At 44.3% G+C, this 22,350-nt stretch overlaps 1 protein-coding gene and 1 long non-coding RNA gene across 2 annotated transcripts; one reads left to right on the top strand and one right to left on the bottom strand.

Moving 5' to 3' along the window:
* The first annotated feature begins 13,583 nt into the window (after positions 1 to 13,583).
* On the top strand, positions 13,584 to 16,556 carry LOC139836075 (uncharacterized). Its single transcript, XR_011752009.1, has 3 exons — positions 13,584 to 14,633; positions 15,045 to 15,200; positions 15,895 to 16,556. It is a non-coding gene; the product is annotated as an uncharacterized lncRNA (long non-coding RNA).
* A 3,063-nt stretch (positions 16,557 to 19,619) lies between these two features.
* LOC127322096 (AAA-ATPase At3g28610-like) lies at positions 19,620 to 21,447 on the bottom strand. Its single transcript, XM_051351056.2, has one exon. The coding sequence runs from the start codon at positions 21,305 to 21,307 to the stop codon at positions 19,745 to 19,747; it is 1,563 nt and encodes a 520-aa protein (XP_051207016.1). The 5' UTR covers positions 21,308 to 21,447; the 3' UTR covers positions 19,620 to 19,744.
* Positions 21,448 to 22,350: the final 903 nt, after the last annotated feature.

Here is a 22,350-nt window from a genome sequence, read left to right as displayed (position 1 = left end):
GACGATACGCTCCCTCCTTCTCGACGCGAAAGTGGAATCTTCCGAACGTCATCTCCATAGGCTCCTCCAGATAAGCATATGCATCCAAACGGGAGGGCGGGTGAGGAACAAAATCGACAGGACCAGTTGCGATCTGTTTACCTCGATCCATCTCGTTGCTTGCTGTTGATGAAGTCGACGATCTTGAACGTGCCATCGAGATTAGATCCTTGACGCCTCTAATTCCCACAGACGGCGCCAATTGACAAGGGATTAACTTGTCAATGCCTACGGGTTGTAGCCTAGGGTTTAGTTAGAAGTAGAGGGCAAGTAGATCTCGAAGGTTTCAGCCGAAAAGTACTCGACGATATGAAAACTAGGGTTTGTGAGACAATGATTCGATCCTTTCTTTGTCCCTCGACCCCCCTTATATAGGAGGTGGAGCCGAGGGTTTCGTAATGTACAAGTTACAGAGTCCGGGAGGGTTTCCAACCCATCCCGCAAGATTACAAATATTATCTTCTAATACAACTCTAGCTTTCCTTAATAACAATTTGGGCTTACGATTCTTCTTATTCTTCGAGTCGTGGGCCTTCAGTAAACCCCGGGTACTATCTTCGGCAGGCCCATTGGGGATGCCTATGTCATGCAGTGTGCCACAAATCTCTCAACATCTCGACGCATATGTGGCCAAAAGAAGTGTGCAGCAAGTACATCCTCCGTCTTCTTCACACCAAAGTGACCCATCAATCCTCCTCCATGCGCCTCCTGCAACAACAAAAGACGAACGGAACTATCTGGGATGCATAGCTTGTTAGCACGGAACACAAATCCATCATTGAGGACGAATTTGTTCCATGTTCTACCATCTTTACAATTCAGCAACACATCTTTAAAATCAGCATCATGCAAGTATTGTTCCTTTATGGTTTCTAATCCAAAAATCTTGAAGTCAAGTTGAGATGGCATAGTATAACGTCGCGACAAAGCATCAGCAATAACATTATCTTTACCCTTTTTGTGTTTGATAACATAAGGAAAAGACTCAATAAACTCAACCCACTTTGCATGGCGGCGATTCAACTTAGCTTGACTACGAATATGCTTCAAAGATTCATGATCAGAATTTATAACAAATTCTTTAGGCCATAAATAATGTTGCCAAGTTTCTAATGTCCGAACCAGCGCATATAATTCTTTATCATAAGTAGAATAGTTCACACTAGGACCACTCAATTTTTCACTAAAATATGCAACAGGTTTTCCCTCTTGTAATAACACACCCCCCAAACCAATTTCACTAGCATCACATTCAAGCTCAAAAGTCTTATTAAAATCAGGAAGTTGGAGTAATGGAGCATGTGTTAACTTATTTTTCAGAATCATGAAGGCGTCTTGTTGTGCATCGCCCCACACAAAGGGCACATCCTTCTTTGTAAGCTCATTCAGCGGCGCAGCAATGGATCCTAAATCTTTCACAAAGCGCCTATAGAAACCAGCGAGGCTAAGAAAACTCCTCACTTATGTGACCGTCTTTGGCTGCGGCGAACTCTCAATTGCCTCAATCTTGGCTGGATCAACTTCAATTCCCTGCGCAGTAACAACATAGCCAAGAAACGCAACTCGATTGGTGCAAAAGGTGCACTTCTTAAGATTACCATACAAATGTTCATCACGTAAAGCATTGAAAATAGCACATAAATGATCCAAATGATCCTCCAAATATTTGCTATAAATCAGAATATCATCGAAGTATACCACCAAAAAACGTCCAATAAAAGCACGTAAAACTTCGTTCATCAGTCTCATGAAAGTACTAGGTGCATTAGTTAGACCAAAATGCATTACTAACCACTCATATAAGCTGAACTTAGTTTTAAACGCTGTTTTCCATTCATCTCCTAATTGCATACAAATCTGGTGGTAACCACTACGCAAATCAACTTTAGAGAACATAATAGAACCACTCAATTCATCAAGCATATCATCTAAACGAGGTATAGGATGACGGTATCGAATGGTAATATTATTAATAGCTCTACAATCAGTGCACATGCGTGAAGAACCATCTTTCTTAGGTACCAAGATAATAGGAACATCACATGGACTAAGAGACTCACGAATGTAACCTTTATCTTGGAGAACCTGAATTTGTCGCTGAATCTCTTTGGTCTCCTCAGGATTGGTACGATATGGTGCACAGTTTGGCAGCAAAGCTCCTGGAATCAAGTCAATCTGGTGTTCTATGCCACGAATAGGTGGTAGTCCAGGAGGAACATCTTGTGGGAACACATCAATGAATTCCTGTAAAAGGTTAGCAACCGCAGGTGGCAAAGAAGGAGGCATATCCTCAAATGAAAACAAAACTTCTTTGCAAATGATAGCATAGCATTGAGTAGTGTTCACATCAAGATCAGCAATATCAGATTTGCTAGCAAGCAAACAAGAATTTTTCAAACGAATTTCAGTAGCATGGTTTGAATCAGATTTAGTATTAGTCTTATGTGGCACAAAATCTGCAGCAACAATCTGATTTTCACTCTTATGTTTCTCCTCGTTTTTTACTCTACTAGCTCTAGCAAGATCATCTTTTACTATTTGTTCAGGAGTCATAGGTTTGAGACCAATTTTCTTTCCATCATGCATAAGAGAATATTGATTAGTTCTACCATTATGAATAGATTCTCTATCAAATTGCCAAGGTCTACCAAGTAACAAAGAACAAGCTTGCATAGGTACAACATCACAATCAATGAAATCAGAATATGCACCAATAGTAAAATGCACACGTGTAGTTCTTGTTACCTTGAGCTTCCGAGAGCTCTCAAACCATTGAATGTAGTATGGATGTGTGCGTTGTCTCGTAGGGAGAGAAAGCTTCTCCACCATGTCAACGCTAGCCAAATTATTGCAGCTCCCTCCATCAATGATGATCCTTATAGCTCGCTCTTTTACAACGCCTCTTGTTTGAAATAGATTGTGGCCTTGATCATGCTCAGCTTTGCTCAATTGCACGCTCAACACACGCTGTGCAACTAAGCTCATGTACTGAGCAGCAGTGTCACCTTCCATTACCTCCATCTCTCTCTCTCAGAATCAGAATTGGCACCATCACGTGCAGCAATAAGGGCCAATGTATCTTCATCAAAGTCACTTGCAGAATCATATTCTCCATCTTCACGCACCAACATCACACGCTTGGTTCTGCATTCTCTCTCTATGTGTCCAAATCCCAAGCATTTGCGACATTGTATGTCGCGTGTCTTCCCCGTGGAGGCCATCGAAGAGGAACTCCGAGGAGGACCAGCAGATGGTGGTGGCGTAGCAGCAGGTGGTGCTCGTGATGCAGGCGCGGTGTACTTTGAGGTAGTAGGAGTTGGTGCAGTCCCACGAGATGGTGGCGCTGATTGTCGCGGAGACCACGACGATGTACGACCTGCAGAAATATTAGCTCTTCTCCATGGTGGTTGACGATCCTGCACTTCACGTTCAGCTTTGCAAGCAAGATGAAACAAGCGACTACTAGTGTTGTACTCCTTATAATCTAAAATATGCTGAATCTCTTTATTCAAACCACCAAAGAAACGTGCAAGCATAGCCTCATTATCCTCTACAATACCACGACGAATCATGCCAGTTTGCAATTCTTGATAATAGTCTTCTACATAATTTTTTCCTTGTTCTAAGCGAGACAATTTTTTCAGCAAATCACGTTGATAATGTGGAGGAACAAAACGAGTACGCACGGCAAGTTTTAAACCAACCCAAGTAGTAGGAATATTTGCTGGATGTGCTCTACAATATTCAGACCACCAAATAGAAGAAAAATCTTTGAATTCACAAGTAGCAGCACTAATACGCAAGTGATCAGGGTATTTTAAACAGGCAAAGCGTTGTTCTACTTCCAATTCCCATGTAAGATATGCATCAGGATTATATCTACTCTCGAATGGCGGAATATTCAGTTTCAGCTTAGCAACATGATCATCATCATTACGTACCGGCCGTGGAGGTGGACGAGCGTTGCGGTTCAGTTGTCGTGGACGACCAGGTGCAGGTTGTTCGACTTCCTCGCCGTCCAGCACGTTCTCATCGACCTGCTCATCCGCGTCCCCTTCATAGTCTTCGTATCCCTCATCAGAAGGCGCGTCAGGTGCGGCTGCTGCAGCAGGAGCGGTACCCGCAGGCACATCCGCACGAGGAACGTTGCGTGCGCGTCGTCGCACGTTGTCGCGAGGTGGCGGCAACCGAGTCAAGAGTTCCTGGATCTTGGCGTCGAGCTTGGAGTTGAAAGCTGCCTCGAGGCCATTGGACTTGTCCAGCGCGTCGGTGAGTTTGGCATCCACGTCACCAATGCGCGCATCGGTGTCGTGTGCATGCCCGCCCAAAAGGTGGGTGAAGTGAGCATGCAACTCCTCACTCGTCATCTTGGCCGGGTCAACAGCGGCCGGATCAACAGGTCCTGTCATGATTAGTACCCAAAAAGCGCAAATGTATATGCCTACAAACTACGGAATATGGTGGTTCACGCGCAATTTGTCAAGCAAAATACAAAGCTCTTACAAGTTCTTACCAAACAGGAGGAAGGCGATGTAACAACCAGCAAGGATCAGCGTCTCCAAAGATTGCCAAAGCGATTACCAGGTGTCGACACAGTGCACATGGAGACAATATGTAAAGCTGTAGGAAGGCTAATATGGTAGAAAAACATCAATTGTCAAAACAGCAATGCAGTATTGAAAGTATGCTCAACGACGGTACTGTGCTGGTCCTAGGCTAGACCGTACTAGAGACGCGAGCCTAGAACACTAACGAGGTCATGGCGCGGCACACAAGCAACTAGCAGTGGTGAGGTGGCGATGATGTGGCGACGCGAGGTGCGAAATATCACTATGATGGCAAGTGTCTCAAACTGATCCCCGAGGTCTAAAAACAGTATAGCCTCAGAAAAAAATTTGTCGAAATTTCGGAGATACTCTGGAAAGCGCGCAAGCGCCAAAAAAATGTCGCTATAACGGCCAGTGGCGAAAAGTGATCGCCAAGGTGAAAAACCAGTATAGCAAGAAATTTTTTTCGGAGGCGGTTCCAGACTTTTTTTTTTTTTGCTCTCCTTCCAATTCTTTACTGGCGGCCGAAACTTATCTCAATGAAATTTTTCTACAGCACAGACGAAATTAGAAGGTAACAACTAAGTAGGAAAAACAATAAAACCTAATTCTACACGGACTGTGTCGCGGTAGAGAAACAGCACGAATCTGTGTCGCAGTAGGAGACAGGGTATATGGCAGATGTATATGACTGTGGCGGAAACGATCTGGTGGGTGTATATGGAAGTGGCGGAAGTATATAGTGGGTGTATATGGCAGTGGAAGAAGTATATGGTGGGTGTATATGGCGGTGATCTGCGTATGGTGCGAGCAGGCGGCGGCGGCGTGACTAATATGACCAGAACTCGAAACTCTAAAGGAACTAGACGCTAAGACCACCAACTCGACAGGAAGATGCAGACACAAATTCAACTATGCAAAACTGAAAAGACAATGCAAGGCGTGGCACTGGGGTTTATGGGACGATATGATCTAAACCCTAACTATATTTTTTGCTTTTTCGTGGTTTATGGGTATGATGGCAGATGCAATCTACACTAGGAAAACAGTAAAATCTCACCGAACAACCTGAAATCTGATACCACTTGATAGGGCAAAGGTGTCCGATCTTTCGATGAGATGTGGATAGATCGATTTGTTGGTGGAGTTCGTGCTTGACGATCCGACTACACGTGCAAAGCTCTTGCGCCAATGCAATCGCTAGGACAATCTCCGGGAGTTACTGATCTTGCGGATGCGCGATCAGCCTGACCAGCGAGGGTCTTAATTCCTACCTGAAATCGAGAACAAGTAAGAACTAATAATGCAAACCGAATATTGCGGATATAGATGAAAGCTTTATTGAAAAAGGTGGGATTCCGAATAGTCGGTCTTGTTCTGGGCGTTGGCCTCAAAAGAAGTACACGAGAGTTGCAGTAATGGCTAACTTTTAGTCTAATCAAAATCCGAGTCTAAACGTGATGGCTATGGGGGTATTTAAAGGAGAAAAAGGTGGGGTTTCGGCCAACCATACGTATGGTGGCCGAACCAAACCCTAGAAGGCCTTTCCCCCTTCAATACGGACTCTAAAAAGTGGTTGACTTAATTCCTGCGAAAATGACATAGGCCTGGCCCAAAACTAAAGGTGACGCAGCACCATATTATGCTATGGACAAAGTTATGAAGTGGGAAACTCTATATTTCGTCCAAGTCTTCATCTCGTCTTATGGTGGCTTCAAAGTTCTGAAATCTCCACTTGTGGCGTCATCTTCAATCCTCAAATGCTTGCTGCCATCTCCTCCATGCGTGATCATGCTCCAATGCTTGTCCTCCTCATCCATGCTTGGTCCATCATTCCTAAGAGTAACAATCATATCTGATTTAGGCAGCATCATATTCTAATGTATGTGAGCAATAGTTTCAAGAAACGAAAGTACCTGATAATTAAGTTGTTTGGCACGACCTCGAGTGATTGGTCCTTGTATTTGTGTGGCTGTAGGAACAACGGTTGTATCAAGAGGTGGGATGTCCTCATCAGATGGTTGGGGAGATCCTCAAGGTTTAAGCTCAGCAACAATGGAGGAGAGAGATAAAACCGAGTTGGGGAAGAAGGCCCTTTAAATAGGCCCTCCCAAATCCAACCGTTATGTCCAGTTTTTGCCTAAGCGGTACTACCGCTTTGGGTAAGCGGTACTACCGCTTTGAGTTCGAAATCCCACAGATCTTGTCCACGTGGACACAGAGCGGTACTACCGCTCACGGTACCGCTCGAGGTACCGCAATGGGGTCCAAACCTTACTGGACTCAAAGCGGTACCACGGCGGTACCGAAGCGGTACTGCCATAACTAGTTACGGTACCGTGAGCGGTACCATGGACGGTACTGCTGCCCCAAGTACCGCTCCAGGTACCGCAGAGCTACTGCAACTCGTATTGTGGGTCAAAACGAGCGCAGAACTTCAGAGCGGTACTTGGGGCGGTACCAGTAGGGGTAGCGGTACTACCGCTACTGGTACCGGTAGTACCGGCCTGACAAAAACTGTTTTTCTCCCCTTTTCCTCTCCAACCATGTCACCTCGCGATACACACACAAAACCAGAAAACCTATAAACTACGCTTCAGTCCTCCGATCTTTACGTGTCCAGCGAGGTCACCGTGCACTTCCAAATCTATCAATGATACTCAAGGCACACGGTGAGATTCTTCAAGTGTTGTCATCAAACACACAAAACCCGGGGTTTAGACTTTGCTCTTTCATATGTGTGTTTCCTTCAAATTATGCCGTCACGACATATAGTTATTGATTATTCTCCACACGAGGGAACACACCTTTGGCAGAATAAGCAAAGTCCTCAGGTAAACTTTCCACTCAGAGCCAGCATAAAGAAAACCCTTAGCGCTGAACAAACCCGATATGCTATCTATGGATGCAAATATGATCCGTTGGGTGGCCTCTACCCTCCCAGAGATCCGCCGGATGGTAAACCCTTAGTGCTTAGAAAAAGCCAGTCTGCTATTTACTGGCGCAAAGATGACCGGGCAGGTCACCTCTTCCTCGCTCACAGAGATAACGTGGGGCAACCTCCCAACATTCGGAATACCCAGTATGTCATGAACTGACGCAGTTATGGCTAGACAAATCATCGGCATCCTTCTCAAAAGATAAAATTGGGGAAAATTGCCATTGTTCGGTCAAGTACACATATAGAAACAACGACAGTGAAGGAAAGACAATGTAAAAAATCCGATACAACATTTGCTTCTCCCAAATAATTCTTTTGCAAACTTCATAGTTCAAATTGAGGACTGAACTTGTATTTACAAAAAAAGTGGAAGCGCTAAGACATATTTCTGATATTTTATGTGAATGACATATCAGTGATTGGAAAATGATGTATCACATTAAGACATCACCGGAAATAGTTTTTCGATGAAAGACTTAGGAAAAAACAGAATATCGGGCATCCAGATATATGAGCATAGATTGAGACACCTAAAGTACGCAAATAAAATACTATTGAAGTAGTTCGGTATAGAAACACAAGAAGGGTTCTGTCTATGGAAGAGGTTGAAGCAAGACTCGATGTTTTTTGACAACTAACGAGCAAAACGTATGCGTGATTTTTCAAACATGCATGTAAGGTATGATATGTAGACAAATCATATGTGCCCTATGTTCTAGAGTGTTATGAGCATATACGAGAGTGATCCATGTGATGATTATTTGAAAATATGCAAGAATATTCTTATGTACTTCAGAAGACGAAGGATATGATTTTATTCGCTATTGACAAATGGCTCATTGTGTGCAATTAGATGGAAAAGGTTCCACGCTGGATTAATTTTTTTTACAGCGTGACATATGCTACAAACAAAGGAAGGCTAAGTATATTGATGTACTGGCAGCAATAAAAAGGGAGGGAATTTGAGTCAAGAAATTCATTATCGAACTTGGTGTAGTTTCGAGTGAGCTAGTATAGAAATGTGAATGTACATAATACATGAGGTTCAAACGCTAAAGATTTATGTGCATTTGTGTGCGCGTTGATAGATTTATCAAGTGATTCATATTGATCATCGCGGAAAGTGTTTCGGACATGTACGCATATATCCGAACCCTATGGCTCACACACTGAAAGGTTTAGTTACATTTAGGAATGTGAAATCTAGATAAGAAAGGGTTTCAAGACTGTCTGAAATGATCTCGGAATGGTTCTGAGAGGTCATGAATGGTGCTTACGTGCTTGGGCAAAAAAATTAAGCGAAAACTATAAGAGGGAGAAGGAACGATTATTGAACATTATAGACACGTTGGATATTAAGGTGGAAACAGTGCTGCTATCATTTGTGGAGCGCAATGAGTTAAAGCAAGCCAATGAAAAATTAAATAAGCTCCGAAGAGAGGAAGAGATTAAGTGGGCGCAAAGGCTAAAGTAAATTATATTCAGGAAGTGGGTGATAATACCAAATATTTCCACCTCATAGCTAATAGTAAATATAGAAAAAGAAAATTTATCAACTTGAGCAAGATGAGGGTACCATTGTCGGGGATGATAATCTAAGGGTATACATTTCGGAGTATTATAAAAAATTATTTGGTAATCCAGAGCCTAGTTATGTCTCCTTGGATGAAGGTAGAACTGAAAATATCCCGTAATCACTGTTCAAAAAATCGGCCGAGATACCGATTTATCAGCCGATTTATCGTGAATCGGGTGGTAACCGATAAGATTTCATCATATCGGCTAATTTATCGTTGCACCGATATTTCGGCCGATTTTTCGTCTGAGGGCCGATATTTCGCACGATTTTCACTCTAGTGACAGATATTTCGGCTGATTGTCCGTGAAATTTCACTGAAATTTTGTATGGCAGTCGTTATTTTCTTCCTATGGTCTTGTACAACTGTGCATTAGCTCAAAATTTTCATTTTGATTGATTCAAATGCAAATAATCAAGGTAATACTTCTGCTTAATGCTCCAATATTATTTTTACATAGCATATTATACAAAATTGAGTGCTGCAAATTAGAATATATTAAAAATTAAGCTGATAAATGGGCAACCGATAAAATCGATTAATCGTACGATAAGCGATTAATCTTCATTTTGAGGCTGGCCGATAAGTTAAGATTAACAATTTCTTGAACATTGCCCGTAATTGTCGGCGGATGAGAATAGAGTGGTAATTGCGTACTTTTCAACGGAGGAGGTTCATGATGCTATTTTTCAGATGGAACATAATAAATCACCTAGACCGAGTTTTACCAACATTTTTGGAGGGTTGTTAAAAATGATCTGATGGCTTTATTTGAGAGCTTTCAGAAAGGTGAGTTGCCTTTATATAAACTGAATTTTGGGGTGATTACTCTACTGCCTAAAAAGGAAAATGCAACTCAAATTCAACAATATAGGCCAATATGCCTACTTAATGTGAGTTTTAAAATATTTACTAAAGTGGCAACAAACCGCATTTCTAAGGTAGCTCATAAAGTGATTAGATCTATACAGACGACGTTTATCCCTTGAAGACACATTCTAGAAGGAGTGGTAGTTCTCCATGAGACAATACATGAAATGCATAAGAAAAAACTTGATGGGGTGATTTTTAAAATTGACTTTGAAAAGGCATATGATAAGGTTAAGTGGCCCTTTCTGCAACAAATTCTACGTATAAAGGGATTTAATCCTATTTGGTGCGATAGAATAAAGCAATTTGTGCAAGGCGGGAGTGTTGGTATAAGAGTTAATGATGTTATTGGGCATAATTTTCAAACTAGGAAAGGATTACGCCAGGGGGACCCTTTATCTCCAATTCTTTTTAACATTGTCGCTGATATGTTAGCGATTATTGTTGCTAGGGCTAAGGATGAGGGTAAAGTGGGGAGTTTGTTGCCTCATTTGATTGACGGGGGAATCTCCATTTTACAATATGTGGACAATAAAAATATTGTTTTTGGAACATGATATTGCTAAGGCTGTTAATATGAACTAAGCCTATGCATTTTTGAACAACTACCGGGTTTAAAAATTAACTTCCACAAGAGCAAAATTTTTAGCTTTGGTAAGGCAAAGGATATGGAGGACCAATATAGACACATTTTTGGGTGCGAGTCCGGAATTTTACCTTTAAAATACTTGGAGATTCCTGTACATTATAGTACACAGCGGAATGCGGGGTGAAACCCTATTGAAAATCGGTTTGCCTCCAAATTGGGGAGCTAGCGGAGTAAATTGTTTTCTATGGTGATAGGTTGGTTCTGATTAATTCGGTTCTTACAAGTCTTCCTATGTTTATGCTCTTCTTCTTGGAAATCCCAATTGGGTGAGGAAGAGGTTAGACTATTATAGATCAAAAAATTTCTGGCAATCTGACAAGAAGAAATATAGATTATCTAAATGGAATATTTTGTGTAGACCGAAGGACCAAGATGGGTTGGGAATTGAGGTTTTGGAATTAAAGAACAAATTTTTGCTGAGCAAATTGCTATTTAAACTTCTTTCAGAGGATGGTATATGTGGTAGTAGCTCTTATGTAACAAATACCTTAAAAATAAAACACTGTCACAAGTAGAGATCAATCCGACTGATTCACCTTTCTGGAAAGGTCTCATGCATGTTAAAGAGGACTTCTTCAAGAGAGGTTATTTCAGAGTGGGGGGTGGAACATCTATTAGGTTCTGGGAGGATGTATGGATGGGAGATACTCCTTTATCTCATCAATATCCGGCACTATATAATATTGTCCAACATAAGAGTGTGTTAGTATCGACTACTGAACCTATGAATATTTCTTTTAGAAGAGGTTTGAATGATAATAAGTGGGTGCAATGGTTACATCTATGCCAACGTTTAATTACAATTAACCTTACATCTGAACCAGATAAGTTTATTTGGAAGCTTACTGATTCCGGTATTTTTTTAGTTAAGTCTATGTACCTTGATTGGATGAATGGGCATACTATTTATCTTCTTAGGTATCTATGGAAGCTAAAGATCCCTTTGAAAATTAATAATTTTATGTGGTTCATGAGAAATAAGGTGCTTCTAACTAAGGATAATTTAGCTAACAGGAAGTGGAAGGGATGTCAAAAGTGTTGTTTTTGTGAATCCACGGAAACCGTTAATTATTTGTTTATTGATTGCCCTTTTGCAAATATAATATGGCGTATGATGTACCTTACATATAACATTCCTCTACCACCTAATATTACTAATATGTTTGGTAGATGGCTGAATGGTGTGAGGAAAGATGACTATTTTTCGGCCATTTGTTGGGCTATTTGGAGGACTAGAAATTATATTATCTTTAACAAATAAAGTGGAACTAATTTTTTGCAGGTTATCCAGCGAGCTGCTCATTCAATTCAACAATGGGTTTTCCTTCTCCCGGTGGAGGACCGGGAGGATATGTTAGTGGTTGCTCATGACTTCTTTTTCCAGGGGTGGCGACATCTTAATAGAATAGTAAATGCATAGCTTTTCTGATTGCCATATTTTCAATTGGTTGATGCATGTATCGATCTTAGCTTTTTCATGATTGTAATAAGTGATGATTGATTTATCGTGACTTGATACTTTGTTTTTAATAAAGGAAACCGTGTGCATCTATTGATGGAGAGGCTGGGGCTATGCTCCTTTATCGGAAAAAAACGAATGACCCAGGAAGTGTCCAAAAATGGTACAAGGAGTGTCCCGAATGGTTCCGGACATGTATGAAAGGTACCAGGAGGTTTTAGAAGGCGGGAAAGGATCTGAAAGATCCAAAAAAAATAGATGAGCCCGGAAGAACATCAGGTGGGTCACCCCACGTTTCCTTGGGGGCAAATGCGTTCCCGGAAGTCGTGTTCTAGTAGGAATTCTGGGTGGAGAAACCTGCTTGGACTCTTCCAAATGTGGGTCTTCCTTGGCCGACCTAAACAGGATGCCCAACTATAAAAGAAGGGCCAGAGGCACCCCAAGAGGCATCCCAATTCGCAACCACCCCTTCCCTAGTTGTACCACCTCCTTGTACGCCAAAACTCTAGCGGTCCGCGCCCTGCGCGTGGCGCGCCTCTCCCTCTTCTTTATGGAGAGCTGCCTGATTGACTACTTTGTTGGAATCTAATCAAGATGGCAATCGCAGATGCTTCGTTTCTTCATCGACTTGTTCCCGCTTTATCCATGTGGTTGATCATACTTTCGATGCAGTTAAGCTTCTCCCATACGTGTGGATACTCAAGGGCGATATTCTTTCGGCGCTTGATCGTGCGAATCTTTGAGTGAGAGAAGATCCTCTCGCGGCTAGGAGGGATACAACTAGCTGGCAAGTCATGAAGTTACATGGACAATGGTATGAACTTCTGCCATGTGATACGTTCAGCGAGGGTACGTTACCATTTCCTGTATTGTCGCATATGCGTGATATTTTTTTATTTTACGTAGCGCGTTCCTAACAGATGTCCACTCATGTCGCTATGCCCCGTATGTTTGGATACCGACAGAGACACCGTGCTTTCGGTGTGAAGATGAAGGGGTTTGGCAAGGCAGAGCTGTTTGCAAGAACAAGCGGAACAATGACGACATTTCGAGAGGCGCTTCACCAAAATTAAGTCAAAATGGCCAGGGAAGGACCAAATTCGTCGGGCCGCTAGGTTTTGCGAAGATTCATCTCCAGGTAAAATGTCGGGAAAGCCGTGTGCATCCCTTGGATGCAGAAGCTAGGACGATTTTTCCCCATTTCGAAAAAAGGTGGAATGTCAGGAGATAGGATTGGTATGGAAGGAAGTGAACCATGTCCAGAGCTCAGGAATTCATATCCTTGTGCAGTATCTTTGAGGATTCTAAATTTTAAGTGTTTAAAAGAGGGAAGCTAATTTTTGTGCAGACCTTTGTGCCAGACACGCTCTCTCTATTAGAGTCTAGTCGTTTTGATTCTGCACCAAGTTCTCTGACTGGGGCTAGTCTTCTAAGAGCACTAACTCCGAGGGGTGCGACGGCCTGTGGGTGTTCCAAGGGTCGCTGTCGAGGGGCCTACTCGCTGGCCCGTTTGCCCCTGTGCCAACCGACTCATTCACAGCTAAAGAAAAATACTCGAGTGGAACCAACTCGATTCCCCTCCTCCCTCCCATCCCATTAATTTCTGCCTGCAAATCGGCGCCGCTCCAATCTGCCATGCCAACTCCCCAGCTCTCTAATCCTCTCCCGCGGTGAGGCAATGGTCGGGTCGGCGACGGCGACGCACATGTGGCTCGAGGAGCAGGTGCTGCGGGAGCTGCAGGAGGCGGACACGGACCTTGTGGTGTGCCGCCTAGCCGATGAGGACGCACTGCATCGGCGCCAGACGGGAGGTCCGCCACCTCCCGGCTGGGTATCCATCTCACGGGGGAGGCAATGGACGGCGACGGAGATGCACCGGATCTTGGAGGAGAAGGTCGTATTGCCAACAAGGGCGTATTGCAGCCCCGCTGGACGGGACTCCCGCCGCCTGCAGAGTTAGGTCGTGTAAGGCGACAAAATCTGCGTCCCGTCCCACCTCTGTCTCACACACACACTGATGAACCCTACGAGCCCCAAAATGTAGATCACGAGCAAAACTGTGCGCGGTATTACCCATATCTCATTCATGCTCAGCCTCCGATTTGATTCTCTACCTGTGCAGATCCACCATGTCGATGTACAATAGTGTACATGGTGATTGGGAAATGATCTTTAAATGTCCAACGCCACTTTGGGGAAGGAAGCGATTATGCAAATCTTTGTACTAGATTGGTGATCCACGTTTTTCATCTTGCAGCTCGCATTTTTTTTATAATATAAACCTTGCACTTTCAATGGCCTTTACAACTTCACCAAGTAGCATCCGTCTCAGTTTTTTTTTTCATTTGTTTGTTAGGTGTTCGATGGAATGCATGTCAGAGCAACAATCTGTTGTGTACTACTTCTAGAGATAGAAGCTAAAGGTGCACGAGAATATGTCAACACGCCTCAGGTTCCATGCTGATTATTTTTCGTGGGAGGGGCCAGTTTTCATTCAGTAGTAGCAAGGCATGATCACCATACCATGTCTCAGAGATGGCAAGCTTATGTGGTAGGTACTTCTCTGCAAGAAGCCAAGAACCAATAACATGCATCGATTGTTTATGCACCTCCAGTTTGTGGAAAAGTTATTTTACTCCGTAGGATTGTTTCATGCTCAAAATTTTAGCTCGGACATAGATCGTTTGATATTTTGGTTAGCTTACATGTGAGATTAAGTAATGGCTCACTAAAAGTGTTCCTGTTTGATATATATGTGAAATTCGCGACATCGATTTTAAATGTATATCGGAAGAATATAGTGCTATAGCGATTATGAAATTAATTTAGTATTAGAATAGTATTTCTCATGTGCTCCAAAAATCATTATGCCTCAAGGATTTGTACATTGGAAGAATAGGGTGATCTGTCTTTGATCAAATGAATTATTATTGTGTCTTTTTGCTCATGTCTCTCTCCTCAGATCAGCGTTGCGGACGTGTCTGCTTTGGAACGGCAGCTTAAGAAGTTGTTCACCTTGTGTGATGGCATGCTGGACCAGGCCGTTGCCGACGTGCTCATGGTGTTCCTCTATGGGGAGGTGGTGGTCAGTGCTATGGGAGACTAAGGAGGATCTTTGGTTTGTGTTTTCAGGACCATACTACATTACTTCTTGATATATAATATTTGTCCTTGGTAATTTATCACTTTCATTTTTGATATTACAGATTGTAAAGCTCCGCTTATTGTTCCGTAGCTGTGAGGATCATTTTTTCGTTAATCAATCTTTGCGTGGGTACAAGGACCATATCTTAACTTCCATTATGATTTCACAATGCATTATTTGAAGTAATTGGTAACATATACTATTAGCACAATCACAACAACCTCATACCAGATTTTTTTTATCTGTCACCACTCTTCCGACTCTGTTAATATTTTTCACCAACTGTATGGATAGATATGTCAGTGCACTTACGGTCTTGATATTTTCTGTCTCAGGCATATAGACAGTCAGTTTCGTGAGCTTCATGTAGCAGCCATGTGCACTGCCTTGCCTCTTTGGTGATAAAAATAATTCTTCCATGGTAAAGGATCTACACCATCACATGGTATTAGATAAGCAGTATAGGATTATGCTAATGATTTGTTAAGTTTATTTTCTATAACTAATTAAATTGTTCTGGGAAGCATAACTTGGATGGTTTCCCAATCGTGACGACATTGTGCAGTAAGGAAGATATATTTCTGTTGTTCTTGTTGTCTTATACATTGCATGTTTCATAGTGAGTTCATCAATGTTGTGAACAAACTAATAACTGAATTTATAGCAGGTGCCACAGGTGCAGTACATGTTGATGAGGTCACCTATGCTTCATTAGAAGAAGGATTGCATAGCTTTATATAAACAGGCGCATTTAATTATCAATTTCGTGGCCTGATTGTGGTGGGTATGTGCTGAAAATGTTGCTGGCTGAACTCTACGATGAAGTTCTTACAATGTCAAATACTGTATTACTTCAGTTATATTCAGGTGAGATGTTGAAAATTAGCACGCACTACATGGTTTATGCTCATGGGGTTTCTCAACTCTTATGGTTATGATATTTCTTGGGAAAACAATGCTACAAGTACCAACCCTTGCATAGAGGAACAAGGAGAACAAAGAGTTGTATGAATCCAAATTATCAAGCCTGTAAGTAAACACGGATTATATATGTCTATGTTCTTTGTTTCTTTCAGACCTAAAATTTAGTCACTTGGAAGGTTTTTGGGCAGTGAGACCTGGTACATTCTCAACTCTGTATATATGTCATGTGCCAAATATTTTTTGTCGTATTAGCATTAGAGCTATAAGAGGAATACCAATGATGAATATTGTTTTTACAATCTCCTGTGATGTCTTCTGAGATGAAGGCGACAATAGAGGATGTATGGACCTGGTTGTATTTTTTTGGTGCCCTGGTCTTTTAGATTGAAGGTTTGTCCTACAAAATCCAAGCTCTCACAGTAATGTTGCCGGCGATGTAGAATTTAGCTCCGAGTTCAAGTTTACTAGCATACAAGAACTCAGAGCGTTGAATATTTTTTTGGTGCATCTTCTGTACAAACTGATTGAGATAGTTTGTTAATATGTTCACATAATAAAAATTGATATATTATGCTGATGTTGTTTTGTACTACCTCTGTCAAAAAATAAGTGTCTTTGTTTGGTTTCGTTTACATATGGATTTATCTAAATGCATTTTTGCTATAGATACATCTGTATCAAGAAAAAATTGAGACAATAATTTTTTGACGGAGGGAGTACTTGACGAAGTTATCTTAGTCTGGCCTTTATCATTATGTTGCAGTGCGAATGGAATGTGAAATTGTGAACAAATGACAGCTCTCTTTTCCCCGCATGGTTTTGTTGTCATATTGTCAGATGCTGTCACACAATGTGTGCGATCAATCTAGATGGTCGATTGGTTTTTGTGCTGGGCTACCGTGATGTAGATCGCCTACTCTGGTCCTCTGTTCGGCTCTTCCTCACCCACCACATGACCCCCTCACAGCCACCTCTTCTCCTCTTTTCATCGATCTCTTCGTCTGCGTCTCCGCCTTAAAGGTTACAACTACGATGATATGTTTCCTCTTCCGAAGCTCACAGTGGCTACAACTTGAATGATACGGGGCAGTCAGTTACAGAACATTTTTTAGATGAACGATACACATGATATATTTTTGGAATAAGCTAGAAACTAAGGTTCAACATAATATCAATGAGAATGTCCTTTTAAATATTTGCTCGTGTTGAATTCCCATCAGAACTTCGAGTGTTTGTTGATATACCTGGTATGTTAATGTTTGTAAAAGTTAATAGCTGCACATGCAACAATGGTAACTTATAAAATCAATCCTACTACGTGAGGAGGGTAAAAAGCCACCAAGAACAAAAACGAGCAGGGCAAAGGGCGCAAGGTTTAAGCAACCAGTAGCCCTGCTTAAGGAATGTACGCATGTGTGGTGAAATCAATCTCATGGATGTTCATGTGTTGTTTACTCAAGTCCAGAAAGAACAAATTCCAATACACGTTGCGCCTAAAGATAAATTTCAATAAGACAACAAGCGTTGCGCCTAAAGATAAATCTCAATAAGATATCTACGCCGTGATAAAGAAATGCTTGCGCAGCACAAGCAACACTCTAATATCGAAGGACGGCGCAGCAACGCGCGTTGGGTCCATCTAGTCAGATAGAAACTCCATTCCCGTTTAATAAAGTTTGGGATTACATGATACTCCACTCTGCTAGCCGCGTGGGCCAACCTAATCTCTCCCGAGGGTCACGTTAGGAGGAGAATCTCTCAAGTACCTCTTTGAACGTAGCAGTAGAAAGTTTTGCATAAAATGTAAGAACATCTACATATCGGCCTCTTGAGATTTCTGCAAGATCAGAGCTGAGCTATTTTCTTTCACACTCGTATTTCCTTCTTTCATGTAGTCAGCATCACCAGTCACTCACTAGGTTGCGTAATGATGCTTGTTTTGAGAATAAGACGGTATCTGACCCTTTTGTTTTCGCCCGTTTGGTGGCCCTTTTGGCTTAACTCGTGGTCAATTATGCAGAGAAAGCACGGAAAATCAAGAATGCTGAGGTGGGGAACAAAACTATTCGAAGCAGGAACAAGTGAAGTTTTTCATTCTTCTAAAGGATGGAGGCCTGGAGTCCAAAACCTGACTAGGTAGATGACTTTTGATGCAAAAAGATGATGGGAACCTGTCAACAGAAGCTATAGCTGGCTGCTTCTTCTCTTCGCTCATTTGTGCTAGTTCCTCATGTCCCTACATGTTGGGACTGATATTCTTAGGGCATCTCCAGCGGCGCGATGCATTTCGGACGTCCAAACGGACGCGTCGTGTCCATTTGCGTCGGGCGAAATGGTCGAAAGTGTTCGGGTGTCCGTTTGCGTCGGGGGGTGGCTCCAGCGGCACGACGCATAATTTTTTTTTATTCATACGCCATAATTTACATGATAATAAAAAGGACATAAAAAAGCCAGAAAGGGGTGCTAAAATAGGCGCTGTCTACTGGCCGTCGTCGCTGACGAGGTCAACCAGCCCCCTCCCGGCAAGTTCGCGTCCGGCCATGGTACCGGCCGGTTTTCCTCCCATAGCTGCCGAGCGAGGTCAACGCGGACGTACCGGCCGACCCGTGCTTTCTTGCCGGAACGCGAGCCGCTAGCCTCCTGGTCGTTCTTCGTCTTCCGGAACGGCCAGCATTTCTTCCCCATGGCGTCGGTGTGGTGGCTACTGTGGGATTTTGCCAATGGTTTTGGTCGGGGAAATTTGCGCCTTCAGCGACACTATAAGGCTCCGACTCAATCACGCCTTCAATGGCCTGCCGATGCAACGCCTACTATTCGCGCACGCTCGCGGAAGCCGAGGCACGCCATTAACGCGGCCCCTGCAAAGGCTGCAGCGCGCCGCCCAGAAGTAATACCGCGGAAGACGAAGCAGTTGTGCCGCTGCCAGGCGGGTCCGGTGGGGAAGCGAGCGGACACTTTGCGCGTCCGCCGAGCGTCCACCGAGACGCAAACCTGACGCATATTTGGGCCAGGTTTGCGTCTCCGCGGACAGCCCGGTCACTTTGCGTCGCCCCGCTGGAACAGGCCCCAGACGCATTTCCGGTCACGGCGGACACAAACGGTCGCTCAGCGTCCGTTTGCGTCGCGCCGCTGGAGATGCCCTTATGCTGTTTTGGGCGGCTTGCTCTGATTGTAAAAGTTTGATGGCTTTGGGATTTTGCTAGGGGGTGTTCAAGATTGTTGGATGTACTACCCGATGATAGTGATAGGCTTCCAGTAGATGTAGTAGAAAAAACAGAGCACCCTGTTTTCGCTTTTTCTTTCCTTGTTTATTGCCCCTGTAAAAGACTACGGAAATCGGAGGGGCGTCCCTGTTTTTCAAAGAAAAAAAAAGTCACTCACTAGGTCACTCCAGCCTTAAGCTAGCAACATACTATATATTGGTAGGTAGTTTCACATTTCAAACACCTTGTGCAACTTGCAAAGAGGAAACAAAAAGGTAAATATATTTTTTCCGCCGACTGAACTCTCTGAACTTCTACTCGTGAAAGTCTGCTGCATGACAGCCTCATTTAAATAATCATCATCCTATAGAGTAAATAATTAATATCTTGCTAACAATCCTCCTCAGAACAGCTAGAACTTTCACTCACTCCGTTAGCCATGGCTTCCCTGCCATTTGGTTTTGCAGCCGCATCCTCCTCGGCGTTGTGCTTCTCCCCATTTTCGGACGCAAGTTTCTCATCGGTTGCCATCTTTGCATCGTGCTCCTCAACCTTCTTCCGTTCCTCCTTGTCCTCCAATTTCTTCTTGAGCTCGTGTACCAAACTCCCAAGACAAGCGTCCGCGTCGCGAGCTGCGCGCTTTGACATCATGATACACTCCGCCACATCCGCCGGAGTGATGTCAACCACCTGCAGCAGCTCCTTGATGGCGTCGAACAGTGGGTGCTCGTCAACCTCGAGGTAGTTCTCGGCGAGCGTCCTGAAGGCCTCAAATCTGCAGTAGGACATCTCGATGTGCTTGTCCATCCGGCCCCGGCGGATCAACGCCGGGTCGAGCTTGTCGAGGTGGTTGGTGGTGAAGACGATGATGCGCTCGCCGCTGTGCGCCGACCAGAGGCCGTCGATGAAGTTGAGCAGGCCGGACAGCGTGAGCATGCTGCCTCTCCTGCGCTTCCTCTCGCTGGCGACGTCGTCGAGCTCGTCGTCTTGCGTGGGAGGCATCATGGTGGCGCGGTGGCCGCTGAGGTCGAGGGAGCAGTCGATGTCCTCGATAACGACGATAGACTTGCTCTTGGTCTCGATGAAGAGCTTGCGGAGGTCGTAGTTGGAGTGCAGCGTGGTGAGCTCGATGTCGTAGATGTCGTAGTTGAGGTAGTTGGCCATGGCGGCGATCATGGTGGACTTGCCGGTGCCCGGAGGGCCGTGGAGGAGGTAGCCACGCTTCCAGGCCCTGCCGATGCGTCGGTAGTAGTCCTTGTTGTTGCGGAAGTCGTCAAGGTCGTCCATGATGCTCTGCTTCTCGTCTGGATCCATGGCGAGCGTGTCGAAGGTGGTCGGATGGTCGAAGTTGATGTAGCTCCACACCTCATCCCTCGGACTACCGTAGTCGCGGTTGTTCTTGTTGGTGTAGAGCCTGCGGGGGCGGTTGCCGACCGTGACATCCTGTCCCGTGCGGCGGACATGCGGTAGGTACTCGTCGACGACGAGCCTCCGGTGCTTCTCGTGGAACGTGAGGCGGCAGCACCTCCCCGAGGAGCGGTGCGACGCCTTGTCTTCCACGACGGCCGACCACCACATGGTGACGCCCCTGAACTCGTCCGCCACCTCCTGGCCCTCCCGGAGGCTGAGCACGAAGCCGTGGCCCTCGTCGGCGCCCTCGGCGCGGAGCTGGCGCGCGTCCCGCGAGCAGACGACGCTGAGGTAGGCGAGCACCTCCGCGTAGGCGTCGCTGGACTTGGCCTTGCTGTTGTAGTAGGAGTAGGAGTGGTCTTCAGGCTTGGCGGCGATGTCGATGGTGACGAAGGGGTCGAGGAACGGGAGGAACCGGCGCACGGGCCGGCGGAGGTGCTGGTTGAAGTAGGTCCTCAGCACCCCGATGGGCGCGCACGCCGCGGCCACCGGCGTCAGGTAGATCCACGCCGACGAGCGGAAGTTGTCGAGCATTCCCATCATCTTGTCGTGGTTGAGTGAGAGTGGATCGGAGGAGATTGGATTGGGGGAAAGGGCCGATCACAATTCACAAGAGGTCTGGCGGGCGCCTCATATATATGGAGTATCATCAATTGATTATTACAGCTTGATTACAGGGGTTAGGTTAGGGGATACTTTTTTTGCGAATAAGTTAGGGGATACTCATTGACTCTCAAGTCTCCTATCAAAGTCCGTACAAAAAAAAAGCTCGGTTCAGTGATCCACCAAATCCCCGCGATCTAGTTCTGTTTGTGCCACACAAGTAGTCACGGAGTAAAGATTCTGAACATGCGTAGAGAGGATCAGGAAGGTGCGTGTCCCTGGGTTCAGCTTTTCAGCACAAGATCAGAGATCCTCGAGGCAAACATGTATCTCAAGATTCTGTGTTTTCTTGTTCTAAAATGCTGGAATGAATGTTTGTGTCACCATGCGTGTGCTCAGAAGTAAGTCACTAACTCCGCGCCATAATATAGTGTGTATTAGTTTTCGTGAAAGTTAAACTAAACTAACTTTAACCAAATTTATTCACAAATATATATATATACATATGTATCTACTGTATCTAATTTGTACCATTTTAAAATATTTTTATGATGGATCTGATGGTATTGATTTGAGATTACTAAATATGTCTATTAGGACATCTCACACACGCAAGCGTACCCTAGCCTAACAGTCTGATGCATAGTTGATCGGTCTGTCCACGTAGACGCAAATGCGGTTCAAATATGAGTTTTGGATGCGTATATGCGGATGCTGCACGGTCGTGCCGCGTGGTCGCTTGCTTCTCCCATGGACCCGCCTTGCAGTGACCTTGCTCGATGCGTCTTCTCAGCGGCGCCAGAACTGGCGAGACGACACCGCTTCAGTAGTCCACGCTACGTTAATGGCGATGCCTCGCCTGTCGAGCGGGCGCCGCCTACCTCTGTCAATGAGATTTATTGGCATTGCCAAGCGTGTCACCCTTGGCTGCCTACGACATATAAAAAGAGGGGCTCGCGCTCGGCTGCCACATCCCCTCCTCA

Source organism: Lolium perenne, chromosome 2 (genome assembly GCF_019359855.2).
Source record: "Lolium perenne isolate Kyuss_39 chromosome 2, Kyuss_2.0, whole genome shotgun sequence".
Lineage (NCBI taxonomy): Eukaryota > Viridiplantae > Streptophyta > Magnoliopsida > Poales > Poaceae > Lolium > Lolium perenne.
The sequence above is the reverse complement of the archived record's forward strand: the minus strand, read 5'-3'. Positions and strand labels throughout refer to the sequence as shown.

What these genes read in the sequence shown, in the direction of transcription:
- LOC127322096 (XM_051351056.2), bottom strand. Translation starts at nt 21,307, where the DNA reads ATGATGGGAATGCTCGACAACTTCCGCTCGTCGGCGTGGATCTACCTG.